Source organism: Centruroides vittatus, unplaced genomic scaffold (genome assembly GCF_030686945.1).
Source record: "Centruroides vittatus isolate TY-2023 unplaced genomic scaffold, ASM3068694v2 contig_922, whole genome shotgun sequence".
NCBI classification, from domain to species: Eukaryota; Metazoa; Arthropoda; class Arachnida; order Scorpiones; family Buthidae; genus Centruroides; species Centruroides vittatus.
In genome coordinates, this window is record NW_027122609.1 from 223,157 (window position 1) to 242,647 (window position 19,491).

The 19,491-nt window shown below is 31.0% G+C and overlaps 1 protein-coding gene across 5 annotated transcripts in view; it reads right to left on the bottom strand.

Annotated features, from left to right (window-relative positions):
* Positions 1-1,046: 1,046 nt before the first annotated feature.
* Positions 1,047-19,491, bottom strand: part of LOC136984543 (nuclear factor 1 X-type-like) — a 118,480-nt gene continuing 100,035 nt past the window's right edge. For all 5 annotated transcript variants that reach the window (XM_067281577.1, XM_067281576.1, XM_067281575.1 and 2 more), the window contains 6 exons: positions 17,538-17,716; positions 14,972-15,092; positions 14,756-14,848; positions 14,175-14,296; positions 9,703-9,943; positions 1,047-6,142 (listed from right to left, as the gene is read on the bottom strand). In XM_067281577.1, the coding sequence (XP_067137678.1) occupies positions 6,045-6,142; positions 9,703-9,943; positions 14,175-14,296; positions 14,756-14,848; positions 14,972-15,092; positions 17,538-17,716 (854 nt within the window). In that variant the 3' untranslated portion in view covers positions 1,047-6,044. The remainder of the gene's footprint in view (positions 6,143-9,702; positions 9,944-14,174; positions 14,297-14,755; positions 14,849-14,971; positions 15,093-17,537; positions 17,717-19,491) is intronic.

Below are 19,491 nucleotides of genomic sequence, written 5' to 3' on the forward strand. Positions count from 1 at the left end.
TTAAGTATAAATTACAGAACATACCGTATTTACTTGCATGTAGGACGAGGTGTGACTTTGAAGATCAAAATTTTAAAAAAAATCAGATTTATTAATACAATTCTAATTTTATTTTGTTTAATCACAAATAAAATATCAAATGCATGTAAATGCACACGTCCTGCAAAAATTACTGGCATTTTAAACTTCAAGGAAAAATCTTGTAAAATCGACAATGTAATTTGTTCACGTAAAGCTGGATAATTGGGAATCTTTTTGCCAATTCTTAACAGTCGAATTCACGCTTCGTTGATTGCACTTACGAGTTTCTCCGAATTCTGATTTTCAAATAATCATCTGTTTTCACGTGGGAATGAATTAAATATCGGGATCCGTGTAATTTTGGAATTTGATTCAAAAGCTTTGCTTTTCCTATTGCTATTCATCTTTACTCCTGACATCCCACAAGAACGATTCAAACGACCCAGATAAAATACTTTTGTTTTTAAACACCAGAAGGTGAGAATCCGGTAAAAAATGCGGCGAAAACACTACACAAAAATCATTGTAAAAACGAAAAGAATCCTTCGCTCGTTTGTATAGGATGACCTAGGCTTTTGAAGCAGTGAAATATGAATAAAAACCTCATCTTATATGCGAGTAAATACGGTAATTGAATATATAAAGTCTGAAAGTCTTGTCATCCCATGGATAAAATATAATATAATGTACCACAGTAGAATAAAGTAATGCACTAAGTAGATATATTTGCTATGTATTTTTGTTATATCTGTTACATTGTTGTTTAAGCATCTGGAAAATCAGTATGAGCATCATCATCATTTTTGTGGCATGAAATGATCCAATGCCATATTCTATGTGGACATTTATGAGCCCATACTTCCACACTATAGAGACTCGTGTTTGCCATCTGAAATAAATGTTAAAATATAAATGTACAACTTCAAATAAACTTATGAGGGTGACAAGACTTTTAGACTATTCTATATATAAAAATTTGATACGAAGTGAAATGTTTGATCATTAAATGACACGAGACAAAGAAATAGATAATGAGATTTTATTTTTTTATGTGCTTGAGACTTACCAAATCATGAATTTCTTTTTTAAAGTTACATTTCAAAATGTCATCTAAAGAAAACAAATTTCAAATTATTATACATTTAAAGCTGGACAGCAACAAAATGAGAACAGTGCATACCACTTACTCCACATTTAGTGATGGAGAACATCATCAATGGAATCATTCCTCATTTATTTTGCCATTTTCTTTATAAGGTATATTGTTTTTATGAGGAATGGTTCCAAAGTTACATTGGAAGAAATCACAGGTGGAAGTACAAATATATTTACTTATTAGTAGTTTATATCAGAAAATATTTGAATTGAACTAGAGAGGCACCTTAAAGAATTCAACTGTCCATGCTCATTTTTTATTGTTGTCTTCGGCACTTAACATAACGAGGATAAAACTTATTTTTGTCGCACAACCTTTCGTTATTCTCGAGTCTACGTTAACGTAAACCATCATCGTTAAAATGCTCGGCTTATAGACAGAACTATCGAAAAGGCTCAGAGTTATAAGGCAACAAGAAATTGGTGCATTTGTACACTATTCCATTACTGTTTGTCCAACCTAGAGGTAGTAGCTTGTAGTCAACATTCCAATTTGACATAATGAAAAAACAAAAATTGGCAATGTGACACAATGCTTCTCTCAGGCTAAATTCCATATTGGCACAAGTGCTGTAATGTGATTACAAAGAACAAGATGATGATTGTTTCAAGTATAACTAGTTTGAGCATCTGGGATTTGTTTGAAAAAACAACCCCACTTAATGGACGAAGAGTATTGAAGGCAATGAAAATAATAATCACAGCAATGACATGATTATTAAACAGAGTTTCTTCTCCTTATACGAATAACAAAATCTGACGAGAAATAGAATTTTTTTTTCAAACAATGGTAACAGTACGAGATCATTGACCGATAACTCATTTGTTAATTAGATATTTCACACAAGAAAAATGATTGGAGGTAGAAGTTTGTGGTTACATGATACTTATTGCATTTAAAAATTAGAATGGTAATTCTAAAAATGTAGTTATTAATAAAGAAGGTTTAAAAGGTGATTGATTAACAATTTTAATGAATTTCTAGAAAATAATACCAGGAATTTTTACAATTTTATATAATACATTAATATTGGAAGTTTGATATTTCAAACTTGTACGGTTTTCTAGCTAATAAACAGTAACTAAAATCAATTATAATCTGCGAGGTTCCATAGTCATAACATTTGTCAATTGTTTGCAATTAATTAAACTTATCACAGCAACAAGAAAAGATTGTTGAGATATATTTAATTAATTAAAAATCTTTGACAATTTTATGACAATAGAAAATAAAACAAATAGTTTTAGATAAAAAATTGAATTAAAAACTCTAACAAGAATTAATTAATGAAAATCTTGAATTTTCACCGATTAATCTGTTGGAAATATTACATTAAAATTTTAACGACCACCTTACGAACCTTCCTTTGGGATAATTTGCCAATGATCTAAGCCAATTACAAGATAAAATTCAAAGAAAAACTGTGGCAGTAATGATTCGTTTGTACATTATCGAGAGGAAAAATTGGGCCATTCGTAAGAATAATCATACACAGAAATAATATTGTACATCATATGTTAGTGATTTCAAAAATTAAATATATCGAATATGGTAAGTGTTATATAGATACATTCAAATTTGTTAAAGAATAAAAAAAAATCCTAAAACAGACAAACTATTCTATTCCTGCATGTAAACTATTTACAGATTATGTGGAAACTATTATCACTACATTCAGATAATCTGAATCATAAATGAAAATAAAATCTACAGTTTTACAGCACACAGAAAGAAAAATTTCCACATAAAAAGATCTCGTTTGATCAAAATTCAATAATTACCATCTACTAATTTTTATTTTATCACAGACAATTCCTGCTGTGTGGACTTGCATTGACAGCCAATGACCAGATCGACTCTTACCCTTTCTAAAATAAAACAAAAAAAAAACGTTCTCGAACGAAGCGGCTAACAGTTATACATATTAAAATGATTGAAATAACTTTTCGAGGGAAAGTCATCTAATAATGTTGGACCCTGCGTGCATATTTTTTAAGGCTTTGAAAAATTGTAAATAGATTTGAATGTATTCATCATCTAATGCTCTGAATCAAAAACAAAAAAAGTTTTTTTTTTTGTTTATACAACAAATAATGCGATGTCTTTGCTACTGAATATTTTGCTACAAATTTGCTTCTATGGGCACCTTGTTGAGGTATAATAGAATTAACAGCAAATGTGCAAAGCTCAATAGTTAATTATTAATTGTTATTATTTTTTAAAACTATTATAAACATTTAAAATTTGCAATCATTTAACAAAAAACTAAACTTCTCTATCAAATAACATATTTAGGATATAAAATATGACATGAACATAAATATTAATTAAATTTTCACTTCATAATAACAAAATAAACCGACGTACAACAAACATTATTTTAACAGTTATAACAAAGCGATTTCGGGTGTGGGATTTTACACAAAAAACATTTATTTTGCTTAGTTTCTTTTTTACCGAGCGTAATCGCACTCGATATGTAGGCACTTACGGTGGAGATGATTTTTTTTTTAATACTTTGACACTTATTTCAATATAAAAACAAGGCCATTATAAAACAAATTATTCAACAAGAGTTAAATTGATTTAATAAATAATTAAATTTCATAAACAACCCTTTGGTGTTATTTTTGCTTTCGATAAAAAGAATCGTTTTTATCATTTTGTAATTTTTCTTATACAGCATCTTTTCAAAAAGACTAGCCATTCTAATTGTTGGAACATAAAAAAGCAATATATATAACATTTAATTTTTTCATAATCAAATTTAGTCATTCTTAATCCTCAGCAAGAATGCCCATTATATAAATTATTGTTTTCCCTTCACCCAAATTACAACTTTCCAACACAATATATTAAATTTCTCTTTCTTAATAAAGCTGTACAATACACTTTATATTTACAATACATAAAAATACATTTAAATAAAAGCAATAACAAACTCTACATCTTTTCTGAACACTTCTCATAATGCACGTTAATAAAAAGAAAGGAAGACGATGATGAAACATATAATTAAAAGCTCTGAGCCACAAATCAAAATGAGGCTTTGTCATCTAAAAAATAATAAACCACAAACTTCCGAGAAAACAAAAAATAAAATGACGACGACGACAACAAAACTTTTTTTATTTTTAGTTTGTATATTTGCATAGCTTATCAATAACTACATAATCTAGGTTGAAAGAATCCTAGTTTATGTAAGAAGTTCCTATAAAAGTCTCAAATTTATTTATTTCTTTAAGCATCTATGCAATACCTATACATCTAAGTCTTTCAATATTCTATTTTACAATGAGGATACGTGCCTAATACAGTATAATCACATCCTCTAAGGGCCTTCTTCTTGTTTTTTGTATTGTCATTCTGATTTATTGTCAGAATTTCCTTATTTCCTAATATATAAACTGGCATTAAAAGAAAATAACATCCAGAAGAACTAATAGGTTATATACAAAATTATTTCTAATAAAATAAGGAGTAAATTTTAAAAGGAATTACATTATTTAGATGTGCTAAGGAGCAATTATTCAAGTAATTAACAGTAATTTCATTTAGAGGTAGAGATACGGAAAAACTATCTAAATGATAATCACTAAAAGGAAATTCTTGGTTTGAAACACATTAAAACACCGTGATGCTCGCTTTACGTTTTCCTCACTTGCAAGATTATCTAAGAGCAATTTAATTATGAGAAAGACTAAGTACTATGTATCATCTGGAAAGTGGAGAGTTTTTGAATAATTTTAAATCTAAATTTATCTAGTGAAGAAAGATGTTCTAATTAAAATAATGTTTTTTTTTTTAAATGCATAATAATAATAATATCTAATTTCAGGTACATATTTTCCAGCCTATAGGAAAAATTGATGGAAAAAATTGAACTGTCAAAAAGCTAAATGTTTAATATTATCATTGCATGATTCTATTATCTTTTTAGACTTGCAAATAGAACCAACTAACTGATGTCGAATGATGAAGTAGAAAATACAACTAAATCTTTGTTTAACAATATAGTTTTTCTTTTTCTTTTGTTTTTGTTTTATTGCATATTGGTTACTTTGCATCATGATTTAATTTTTTTAAATTGAGCTGTTTATTAAGCAGTTAGTTGTCCTATATGCAAGTCTTACTTTACTTTAGATGAATACAAATATTTTTTTTAAGTAGGATCAACAATTAGAATGTATTAGTCTTACTCTATTGCTTTGAAGATGTGAATAATTAGATTAATAATTTTTCAAAGGATGATCTAAGTGAGAAGTTGTGCTCTAAATCTTTACTACCAAAAATTAGGAAATTTCAACGTTCTGAGAATCTAAAACTACACAAAAAGTTTTATAAATGGGCGGAAGATAGTCGCTTCGTTTTCTTATTGTTACGAGGAAAGCGACATCTTACAAGCTGATCTCAGAAGTTCTTTCATAATTTTGTAAGGCAAGCACATTATAAATGTGTCTTGTAAGAAGAGAGCTGTCTTGGAGTTTCATTTGTCATTTGTGAAATACACTCGTTGTAAATGGCCAAGCTATCAAGCCAACTCTTCAAGTGAGCAGATGAAAATTTTAGGCTCTTTAAAAGTTCAGATGCCCAAATGGAGATTACAAATTACATGATACCTGAGTTCGTAATATCCTTTCTTTTCTTTGATCTTGTATAACTGTTGTGACAATACATCTTCTAATTTCATATCAGACCCAAAAAAAGGTTTTTATAAAGCTGCTACTGTAAATAGGCAATCGTGTCACAGAAACACTTTTTCTGTTATTTTAATATGGTTCAATCCATAAATTTTTCTTTCGATTTATATTACTCTATGAATTTTAAGCAGTACATCAAAGAATGAGAGGCTTTTTTAAATTAATTCTTAGGAGGGCTGAGATTTTGTAGGTGTAGAAGGAGCACTTCCTGTCTGATTACTTGTATCTACAGTTTCCGAATTGTGCACGACTGAGAAGAATCGTTCTGTGAAATTAAAAATATTCAGATTTATTAATTATAATGAAGAGAAAATTTATAAAATTATATTTTAAATTAGACCAAATTAAATTAATTAATAAGAAGAATTTCATTTAATTTTATGTACCCATATATAATTTAGTGAATTTAGGACATAGGGTAGATAAAATATAAATATAAAAAAGTAGTAAAACGAATATAACAGAAAGTATATTTTATAAATTTATGCAATGTGATAACTTTAAACAAGAACACTCTGCTATATTGAATCTAAAACAGAAGATTAGTAAAATTTATTAACAGTTTTAACAGGAAAAAAAATTAATTTTCATCTTTTGAGATTAATCTTTAAAGTTTTTGGAAGGAAAAATTTATTGCTGGTAAGGCATTTTCAAATGAACTTATATTAAGTAAAGCAGATGATCCTATTTCATTTATCAAAGTTTTAAATTTAACATGATATTGTAAAAAATGTGGAAATATACTGTACATCTCCAGTTTTTAGAAGAGATATTATATATAATATCTATTCTAAAAACTGGAAATTATAATTTTAAATATTATAAAATTATAAATATAAAATATTAAAAAATATACACAAAAAGTTAATTTCTCCATTTTTTAACCACTTTATTATTGATAGTTTAAACCAATTACTACAGTAGTTAAGGAAATAATAGATAAGGATATCATATTTTGAAATTCTAAATATAACTTCAATTTTTTCAGGTCTTTACAAAATAAATCTTTCTATTTTCTCATAGAAAAAATAGATTTTCTACTTTCATGTCAATGTTTTGTGTGTGTTGAGTGACAGATACCAATGGAAAATCAACTCAAAAATTTGCTAATTTTATAAATCAGACATTCATTTAATAATAAGTAGTATATTTAATGAACTGCATTGATAAGGTCATAAAATTTCCAATACTACATGGGGAGGCTAATAAATTTTTGGCCTATTAACACTGAAGCAAACACTGTACATGAATGATCATATTATTCAACATATCCCCCTTTGGTCTTAATGCACTTCCTGTAATAGCATCATAAAGCTTTTAATCCATTAAAAAAATTTGGTCCTTTAACCATTTTTCTGTAGCCTATATGTCTTCCTTTCAGTTTTTATTTTCAAATGAAAAAGAATTGTAATCCAAGGGAACCAAGTCAAGAAAATTGACGGATGTTAGACCCATTCAAACTTCAGTTCACTCAGTTTGATCACAGTTTTCTGGACAGTGTGTGCTAACTCCATATTGTTGAATTGCTCATTGCTTTGTACCATTTTGTCTTTGCCTGTGCAAAATGATGTAAGACATTTTTGATACAAGTATCATCAAAGTATTATCAAATATCATCTATTATGTGTTTCCAGCAATTACACATGTTAACTATGTTAGGCCAAGAACTTACCAGCCTATCCTTGTATTTTGTGGATAACTATATTTACAATGTTAAATTAAATTAAATTTGAATATTTTCATTATATTCCATTCTCTGAGAGCAAAGTGAAATGCAATGTTATTTTAAATAAGTACGATATCCCTCATACAACATGGTTTTAAAATTGAGAATATCCCCCATACAACACAACTTCCGGTTTCACTCTAAACATGGTTTTGGAAATCCTCTGTACAAAATTTCACAATTTTTAAGTGTAAACTTTGTTATTTGATATTTTTTTTTATTCAAGTAAGCATGCGAGTTGTCTCAAATTTACCCACAGATTTTAGAATATTGAAATGTTCAAAGTATTTTGTGCTTTTTGTCAGGTTTACTTTAATGAAAACTGATAAGACAAAAAAGAAAAAATTTGCACTAACTTTCCTATCAACCAGGTGTTGTCATTGCTTTCAGACTTTAGCCATTAAAATTGTCAGTTGTTTTCTTTTTATAGATTAATCTTCATATTTAGTAAAATTTATTTAAACATTTTTACATATGTGAAAACCCGAACGGGGGTCGACTGGGAGGTCCGAAAGGGGGCTATCAATCAAGAATTTAAAGAGCTCCTTTCCCAACATGAATGGGAGAGATTAGATGTCTCGATCAAACAATAGATTTTTTGTGTAAATTATTCTAAACAATAGAAAGGAATAAAGTCGAGGAAAACGCAACTGAAGAGGCATCATATCCAGGCGCAACATTGACCTCTCCTGCACTCTCCATCGGGTTTCAAATTGTCACCAGGTGACAAGGAGAGACCAATGGCAAGGCGACTTTTGATGCAAAACTTTTAAAAACCTCGCGTTCAAAGACATCCAAGTTCTTGGTTATTACGAGTTCTTAGTTCACAGTTCATGCTTGTCGATTTTTTTGTTGTGATTACGAGTCATCTGAATTCGCTACCGTGTGGAATAACCACCACCATCTAGTCAGTGCCTGGATTTACCCTCGTTGCCAGAGACATCAGGTTCCTATCCAATTCATTCTTCTCTCCAATCTTCAATTTGAGACTGTGCCACATGCCCCGGGGCTTCCACCAAAACGTACATCAACGTGGGACCGAGTGAGCCTTCAACCGAACACAGGACATTCCATCAAAAAGAAGGAAAAGAGACTTTTTATTCTCTCCCTGAATTGGTTTGTGTCTAAGCTTTGAGGAGAATTGTAAGAACCTTATATTTTTATTAAACGGTTTTTTGATGGTAACCTGTCTTAGTGAGTCTTTCCACTCCCACACAACCATTTGACCGCTCAACCGCCATGACATTCTTTCCACCCAATCGGCTAACCTTACACATAAGTGTTATTAAACTTATTTTAACCAATACAAATGATTACTTCATTTGTAAAAATGATAAACAAAATACAGCAGTCCCTTAGTACTCGATAGAACAAATGTGACCCACTAGAACAAATTTTCGATTAATAACATATTTTTATTCTTCATCTATAAACATTTTTTATGATAAAAATAAAACATATGAAAATATTGCCGATATTTCTCATCTAGATCAACAAAAAACTGAGATGACAATGATGACAATGACATTTTGTAAAAAGAGAATACCCTTGTTTAACTAAAATTAATATTAACATGTAATACAGTAGTTTTAATTCTGATTGTAAATTAATTATTGATTGGAAATAAATTACTGATTTGCTTTGATAAATATATTTCTCTTAGTAACGAAAAAGAATAGTTTACTTTTCCGAATTTCTGAATGTAACTCTATGTTTTGCATTAGTCCTTTGTTTCTTATAGCATGGATTCACATAACATAGCACGTTTTTGGAACATAAGTACCGTGTTATATAAGGAATATCTGTATAATATAAATGAATATGTTCATAGATTAGAACAAGGCAACTTTTTAATAATACAAAATCTATGCCATATGCTAAAAGTTAAAATTAAGCTAATACAAAAAATAAAATCATAAAGAATTTTAAGAATTTAGCAAAAACTTTGTAATAAAATGATTGATTAATTAATTACTAATATATACTGTATATTTACATAAAAGTAAAAATATAACCTATGGTAAAAATCTTTATACAGCTTAATAAAAATATTAGAAAATTATTTTGTAGCAAAATATAAAAAAACAATTTTTACAAACCTTCAGCACCAATTATATGAGGAGGATCCGTCTCAGGATTTGTACTCGACATTAAACCTGCCATCATGTTGTAGTCCATGTTTTCGTCCAGTGATATGAATGGAGGATTCCATCGTGGTACAGGGGTATTTCTAGGAGTATTTCTTGGAGTTGTAACAGGTGAAGTGAACATGCTTAAATTTGTTGGGCTTATTACACCACTCATAGCACTTACAGGACTAATATTTGGATAGGAGAAAAGCTGTAATTATACACAATTTGAAAAAGAAATAAACATTTTTTTAATAATGAATGTATATATTAAAAAAATCTATCTGTATTTTTAAACAGATGCAATAAAATGAATGCATATAATGCCACAATATGAAATGAAATAGCTGTGTATATAAAACACAAACAAGTATCATTTATCTGAATTTCATACAAATAATATAAATATTAATATGTGTAATTCTGGAAAAATATTTAGAATGAATTATCAAAATAAGCAATACTGGACGATTAATGTGAAAACAACTCCAAGTTCTTTAAAAATAACAAAAAACAAGCTGCTTTGCTGGCATTCACTTTTATTTACAAATTATTCTCTATTAATTGTAAAGAAAGGTAAACTCCAGTAAAGCAGTTTGTGTTTTGTTTTGTGGAATCTTTAATATTTACACATTAGTTAATTAAGCTTAATTAAAATTCAGAAACTAATTAAAAAGAGCTCACCACTAATTTTAGAACTACAGTGGACCTTCGTTATAGCACTGTTCACTATACCGCGCATTCGGTTATAGCGCGGACAATGTTCGAGACGCGTTAAGCTCAGATACATTTATACAGGTCTGTGCGGCGTTAGTGAGAAGCGCATTTTATTGTTACTGCATATTGAGTAATTGTGTATGTATTGAGTTTCTGCATGTATTTTGAATTGTGTTTAATTATTGGGCAAGATTCTAGGTCCGAATGAGGGGGCGGTCCCCCAAATTGTCGACCCCCTGTGCGAGCGAAAAAGTCAAAAGAACCATACCTCTATATGTGACCCTTTGCAAGATATAGCCCTCGAAAGATGCACCTACGTCACGTGGCTTCGCAGGCAAAAAAGCCGGGTCACGTGACCCAATATTTTTTTTCGCTTTTTCCACCTCTCAGTGTTTAAAAAAAAGCGTGCCCCCCTTTCCTAGCCCTTCGCGCGTGCCTCCCCCTCCCGTCTGCACCGCCGTTGCCGTCTCCCCCTCGCATGCGACCTGCGGGCCAAGTCTCCTACCTGCAGTCGTCCGGAGTCGCCATCTGTTGCCTGTAAATACAAGTATCTATTATTATTACACCTCTTACCTGAGCGGGACTCGAACCCCCGTCCTGGCAGGTGCCAGTCCACTTCTCTCTGCACCCGCCCACCAGGTCGCTCTGCCAGAACCTATTTGGAACTCATATTTCAGGCATGCGAGCCTGAGGAACGCACTGTGCATGACGGGCCATCTATGTGGCCCCACCTCAGCCAGAGATGTAGTGCGCCCGACCACACGGCCCCACCTCGGCCGCGAAGTTGAAGCGGGCCCCTCGCACGGCCAATGGCGAGCTGGCCGCGGGTCATGTGACCACAGCACCGCCTCCCCAAAGTTTTATAAGGCCACCTTCGGGCATTTTTGGCCAATGTCTGTTACCTCAATAGTCAGGAGTACAATTCAGTAAATGTTCAATATTTGTGATATTCGAGGTAACGGAAGCGAATGCAAGAAGAAGTAATGGTACGTGTTGACGACTTTCAAAATCTGAAACTACGTAATTTACTTTACTTCTTCCCAATACTAAAGTCTTTTAATAACGTACAAACTTGAGTGTGGATTAAGTGAACGAATTGGACAATCGTCGCGAAACGATTCTGAAAGATGAAAAGGGGGCTCCCGCAAGTTGTGTATCATTTTGGTATTTCCCTAAAGTTTTCTGAATAAATACCACAATAATTTGGAGCAAGTTCTGCACCTGTGAGGTAACAACAGCATCATTCAGTGACGGAGCAGACTGTTTTAGATGATGCTTGGAAACTTGTTCCGCGATATCATAAAAGTCATGGTCAAATAATGTGAATCACTTTCCTCTTTATATAAACTCTTCAGTATAACCTATCTCAGCATAAGGAAGTCTTCTACCGTTTAAGTCACGATAATCCATACGTAATTGTCCATCTTCAAGGGACAGGAAATTGACAGCGAAGGCATGATTTGTTTCGTTTCTAGTAAAAGATTGTTGATTTCGCTCATTTTCGACCTTATATTTCGTAAACCATCAATTATCGTGTCACCATCCCGTAATCTATACATAAAAACTTTTCCTTGTGTTAAGACAGCAAAGAGCAATGGTTTTCAAAAACCAACTGTCCAGAATGAGATGATAACACTTGTTGGAGCTGCTTTTAACCTCATACTTGGTATTGGCTCCTGACAACTGTCTAAGTGATTTACTTTTACTTTCCACACTGCTTTGTATGTTATCAAAAAACTTAGTTACTTTTAAAAGAAATATATATATATTTTTTTTCTAAAAGACTTAGTTACTTCTTTGAAGAAGTAAAGTAAATGATATTGTTTTGGAATTTTTCAATTGTCAATTTGTAATCACATAGCAATGTAATGTCAAATTCGCTTTCATCGTCTTGATTATCACAATTAATGAAGTCAGAACATAGTTACTGTACTTCCAAATATTGCATTGTTTTAATGATTATCCAGAACACGTGAAACCGATTTCAGTTTGGTGACACATTCTGTCTTCATCTGATCTGTTAAAAGCATTGCTCTCTGCAGCTTTGAGTGTTAACACAAGGAGAAGTTTATATGTAGTGATTGTCTTTTCATTCATACTTTGATTACAGCTTTCCTGTGTATCAAGATTTCCAGTTTTGACTATTCACAACTTGGAAGTTGAAGTGTAATCGATGGTTTAGGAAATATAAGGTCGAAACTGAGCGAAATGTACGATCTTTTCTTAGAAACAAAACAATTCATGCCTTCGCTGTTGATTTCCTGTCCCTCGAAGATAACCGTTGGACAATTATGTAAGAATTATTGTGACTTAAACGATAGAAGGCTTCCTTACGCTGAGATAGGTTATAAGACCGCTGAGGATTTTGTGAAAAGCTTGAACGACATGGTTCGTATGGAATGGATGCCTAACCTCAACAAACATGGATTAGGACTTCTTTCATTCGTAGCTTGGAAAGTTTGGCGGCGAAGGTTTACATGTGATGATCGACTGACGTTTCTGTCTTCGCCGACATGTCTACATCATCTGTATACGTGTTTTCTGATGTACCCGTGCACGAGGGCGACGAAGAGAAACGGCAGGGGAAAGACGACTGCCCAGCGAACAGCGAAGCTTGTGTGTGTGTGTGTGTATATATATGGTGCGTGTTACCGAAGGATACTTGTACTCGAAACCTGGATTATATGCGATTGTTCGGACACCATCTTCATCGTCGTCGACCTCCGGGACGTAGCTGAGGAGGAGGCGGTGACTGGCGACCTCACCCCAACCTCGCCTACACGAGATCGGAAATAGGCTAGACATCGTCAGGTAGCGAGAGGAGGAGACTCTGCCGAAGGTGAGTGCAGGATCTGTTTTCTTGGCCGTTTTGGTAGTTAGAGCGTGTTAGAGATAGCGCGAAATAGAAGAAGCGTGCTCTGTTTACATAGGAGTGGCGTCGGAGAAAGCGTTGCCTAATTAGTCTTATTAATTGGGCTTTTCTTTGGCCTTTGCTGACGAGTATCGTTAGAATAGGGCTTGCTGCCTGTTAAATGCGTGACATGCTTAGCGGAGAGAATGGCGTGAGTCCCAACGGCACTCCCCAGAAGTGGCGGTTGAGAGGTGGCACCCTCATGTTTAGGGGGGTTTTAGGAGTCTCTAGTAAGTTGTAACAGAAAGCGTTCGAAATGCAATTTTTAGTTGTACTTGTGAAAATTTTCACTTTTAAATTTTACCCCATTTTTGAGGGTCTCGAAAAGTTCACATATAGTCATTTTGGGAGCCTGTATCTCGCAAAGGGTTGCCCTTACACCCATGGTTTATTAGACTTTTTTTGTTCTTATCAGTATGCTCTACAGCTCTGTTAAAGTCCCAACCCCCTCATTCAGACCTAGAATTGTACCAATTATTGAATGCATGATGAGTAAAAGAAAAGCTTGACATTATTGCTAAAGTAAAGAGGTGAACCATGTTACACCACGCCGCTCAGTATAACGCAGTTCACCTTATAATGCAGGTGTTGTTTCCTGCCTGACATGTGCGTTATATGGAGGGTCCACTGTAATATGAATTTGAAATTTATTTATTAAAGTTCAAAATTAAAAAAAAATTAAAATTAAAAATACACATTTTTTTTTTAATTTTTAATGTTTCTTTGGATGGCATGAGATTGTTAAAGATTTAATTCAATAATGCATTTATCAAACTTTTAAGAAATATATTTAACATTTAATAGTATAAAATACCTGAGGTGGTTGTGAATGAATATGAGAAAAATTATGTTCAGGTCGACCAAGAGAGGTAAATGGACTACTCATCACAGATCTGTTAATAGATGTATCTACATTGTTGCTTGTACTTGATCCAGCTGAAATCAAATATTTCGTATTTTAAATATATGATATTAAAGAATTTCCTTATTAAAATAATACAAAGTTTTAAATCTTAATAATAAAATTCTTAGTTATAAATAAAGGTTTTTCATTACTTTTAACCAAAATTTAACTTAATAAGTGTAAATTAAATAAATTTAACAATATATCAAGTTCAATTTGATGTATTTTTGAGAAGTTTAAAAAGTTCTCTATGATTAATATTTTACTTAGTCTATCCAAGTATAATTACTTTAATAAAAGCTAATAGTTCTTGCAAAATAATTTTAACATTTTAATTTAACAAATGAGAAAAATTCTTGTATTCTTGTTTATTTTTGAATTACTATGCATAAGAACCAACATTATTTTCTTAAATATGTAAATTAGATCAGCATGTCTTTAAAGCGAAGTAAAATAAGTAAATTATAATAATACATATCGAGTGAACTCACTAGTAGTAGTAGTTGGCGGTGTAGTGACTTGTTTTCTCGAATCTCGACCTGAAGGTGGACCAGAAGTTTCTGAACCTGGAGGTGAGGTACTACCTATTATTATGTGAATATATAAAATTAGATTAAAGTATATAAATAAAATAATAAATTAACAAAAGTATAACTAATTAAATGCATTAAGAATGTTAAGCATAAATAAAAATATTTTTTAATTACCAGTTGACCTGATGATAGCCACAGGCCGAGCCATTGGAGCTGGTGGGGGAGGAGGAAGCATTGAACTTGTATAAAAGTGAGGAAGTTTTGTTGGACTACGAACTCCCGACTCTGTGTTTGTCTGACAGGAAGAATAAATAAGTAATAAATAAATATATAATATAATAGCAATAATACACAATCAAAAATTATTTACTTTATATTATCAGTATATATTTTAATAAATAATAAAACAAGATAATTCTATAAAGCAGTATAAATTTAAAAAATTCAGAATAAATGAAAATATGTCTAAAGTTTCTTCCTATTCGTTCTAACAACTTACTGAAAATTAACAATAAATACTTTTGCAAATTAATGAAGAACAAAAAATAATTACACAACAACTTTTTAATATTTCTATTGTATGTACTTAATACTGATATCATTTGTGAAATTTAATTTTTTAATATTAATCATCATTAACATAGCTCAACAATTAGAGATGAGCAGTAGTTATAGTGTTGCCACCAGGCTGGTTTTCACCTGGACAAGCTGGTTATTCACGATCTAGATTAATTATTAATTTGTATGGTTTTCATAGAAATTGTGAAATTGATGAAACAAAATAAATTTATAAAAATATTTGCAAGTACTTTGCAAATATTAGGTTTGTTCCAACACAAGTCCCTAACTGGTTTAAAACTGGCGTGCGCATTGTTCAGTTCTTGGCTGTAAAATGACATTGTGCATGCCTTGTACAGTTTCCTACAATGCGCATGCCTCAGTATAACATCCTAATTTAAAAATGTCCAGATCAGCAATTTTTAAAAGGTGACAACACTGAGTAGTTAACTACTAATGTACTTAAACTATATAGTTAACTACATGTTTGGTTTCAACCACTCTAGCTAGTTTTCCTTTTAATTCATCCTAATGTTGCTTTGGAGTAATCAATTGTATTAAGTAGAAAGAACATGTCTTGTTTTTTATGATGACCAACTCAACTTTTGAATAAACTAAAATGGCGTCAGCATGTAGCAGTTTGCAATTACTAGCAAGTTGATTAAATGTGAGCCTGTCACAGATTCGATTACCTTCTGTATATCAATATTTCAATAGTGAAGCAGTCAATCAAACTACAGTAGATTTTAATAAAGTTCCTTTGACTGATCCTTTGCCAAAGTTTCCAGTACCTATTTATGCAAAATCAAAAGATTATAATTATGAAACTAAGGTATCAACTTTTGTCAAAATCAACCAGTTAAGAACAAGTAAAAAGTTGAACCTAAGTAATTGTACTGTTTGAAATTATTGCAGTTAATAAAAGTCAACTACTGGCATGTAAAGAATGCATTTTTAAAATACTTTGCTACCCTTGCCAATAGTGTTGCAGTAAAATGTCTGTTTTCTTTGTCAGGACAAATTTTAGCACTTTGACGATGCCAAATGTCAAATGAAAAATTTGAAATCTTGTATTCTTGAGACAATACTTGAAGAAACAAAGTGTTAAATAACAAGGATGAAATGAAAACTGAACTATTATTTTAATCCACTCTAACTTTTTATTTTCCTATTTCTGAATAGTTTAAATGTAGTTTTAACTACTTTTATAAAAAATAGCAACTGCATAATTAACTAGCAGTTAAATTATATTATCTTATACTACTAAACTACTGTACTTTTTTGTGTAGTTAGTATCAATCATTATCAGCAACTAATAACAATTTTATATCTTTACAAGCAATTATTAAGACATCATAACAATGCTGGGGTGCAATTTTTAATCATATTTTTTATATTTAATTTAAAGTATATGCTCTCCAAATCAAATTAGTAGTGTCTTGCCCCTGTCCATCATACTTTTCCTGTTAGTAGTAGAGTCATGCCATTATCTATCTAACTCCTTACAGGGGAAAGTTTTTGAATTGAAATAACCTGACTTCCAGTTTGCATCAGAAGTTTGTATATAGTTAATTGAGGCCTTCTGCCCCTAAGCTTTCCATATCTGGTCTCAGCTTTCATCTATCTAACTCAGATAAACAGATGGAAGACAGTAGGAATTTACAGATTTACAATTTTTTCAAATTGCAGCCCAAAAATATGTAAAGCTTTAATTTTATTTAATTTTATTCATTTATTTTGTAATTAAATTTTAGTGAGATTAATTTGAAATTGTATTTTAATATTTATACTTATATGCTGATTTAAATTTAAACTACTATTGAATTCTATAGCTTTTGGAATGATATTCATTTCAAGAATTTTCTGTAACTAAAGTTTTTACATATGCAGTAGAAATCCATTAATCTAAATACTGGATTAGAGTGGTGCTGGATTATTAAAAATGTCATACTACCAGAAATTGGTGCAATCAACTACTTGTTTGCTTGCATCAGTCTATGGTATTAATATAAAAAGATCACAGAAAATAAGTCTTCTATAAATGATTTACATAAATTTCTTAACATTAAACTACAGATAACAATTGAAATATTTTAAATAAAAAACTGAAAAAATAATATAATAATGTAATAGGTAAGATATTCAAAAACAAGATCCTATATTTTTAAAAGTTGATACTAACTTGTGTGTTTGATCCTGAATTTTGAGCTTCTTGACAAACTAAGTTGACAAAATCTGATAACGTATCACCATTCTCCTGATACTTCCCTGCAGTTATATAGTACGGACTGTTGTGAGGAAGTGGACCTCCGAGACTGGACGCCGGTGAGTTTATATTCATGGAATTATGATGCTGCATTCCTTAAGGAGAAAAGTACGTGTGTACTCTGGTAATAGAAATCACATATCTAGAAAAATCAGTTCCTAAGTAACAATTATTTTAAAGTTACAATATTTAATTTACACCAATTGCTGAAGACAATTTAAAACTTTGACACATCCATGCATTTTAAATATTTCAGATTTCCTAAATTATAAGAGATATAAAAGTAGAAATTAATAGAAAACTGGTGAAAAATATATCTAAATAATATTGTACAAAAAGGTGACAAGAAAAAGTAACATACGTGCAGGAAGTGTAACACATCACAAAAATGAAGGAAGAGAAGGAAAGTGCTCAAAGTATTTTTCAAGTTGTTGTTTTAGAAATATTAAGGAATAGGTTTATAGCTGCAACACTTAAAAGTTTTTCACATTTGTAAAATTGTACATCATAATGCACAAGTCCTGATTATATATTAAAGTATTTTTTAAAATTAAATATTTGAAAAAGTTAATTTATATTATTTCATTTTATAAATAAAAGTAAAGTAATGCCTTCAAATAAAAATAAAAACATATTTAAAAAAAGAAGAAAATGTGTCTGAAGTGTATTAAGAGAGCCCACAAGAACTTGAATCAAGACCATGCACATGGAATTTTTGAAAGTTTGACCCCCATTTGAGAAGAATTAAGAACTTAATAAAACAGAATGTTGTATGTAACTTAGGTGAATATCTTAATGCATCTCTAACAGTGTGATTTTTAAAAAAGAGTGCTAGCATTTCCAACCTGGTTAATGGACCATCCTAAAATAGTTGAAAGATGAGTTTGTCATTCAACTATCAACACCTGGTGCATTAACCATGTTGGAAATGTTAGCACTCTTTTTTACAAATCCCATTGTTAAAGATGCATTAAGATATTCACCTAAGTTATCACTGGCTAGTACATCATCTTTACGTATGTAACATATTTATTTTGTATCAATTCAGTTCCTCTTTAATCTATTATATTGTGTTACTCTACATACCTATATTATAAAAATTAATAAACTAAGTTATGAAAAAATAATGGTTTTTTTTAAAACCTTACCCTTTTAAAAGTCCTCGCACAGGCTGACTTGAATCAGTGAAAGGATTCAGTCAGATTGCATAACTAGTTCTAAAATTTCCTCATTTTAACCAACTGGTACTTGGTGGTTCTTTAATGGATTCACTTAATCAATTCATAAAAACATGTAAACTGATTAACATTATAAAAGAGATTATCTTGTTGACAGAGAACTATTGGCATCTGTCATCCAAATGTGGGAGAAAAATAGTAGCATAACAAGTTAATTTGGGTAAGAAAAATTATGACCAGTTTAAATGGCTACATTCCAGGTATAGACAAGTGGCTTGATCTTTGACTTTCCAGTTTTCCCTAATGACGAAAGGATAGAAAAGAGAGAGAGAGCTGGGCTCAAGATGTGAAGACAAAAGAACAAACTAACTTTTAACATGTGCCACATCCCAAATTGAAAGATTTAAAGCTTGTAAAGTTTGTTTGTATTTCTCATGCAACGTAACTTAACAACTCATGACTAATATGGCTCTTATAATTAAATTTACTCTCTGGTTATTTTTGGATTAAATAACATAGGCTTTATCTAATTTTTGAATTAAAGCAAATTCTCAAAATCAAACAAATCCAGATGAGCATCTAAAAGTTTTGTAATTTCTAAATTTTAGGCTATTAAACTGGGAATGAATTTCCAGTAACTGTTCTTCCTAATTGCAAAAGTTTAAGGCAGATTGAAGAATTTTAGGAAACAT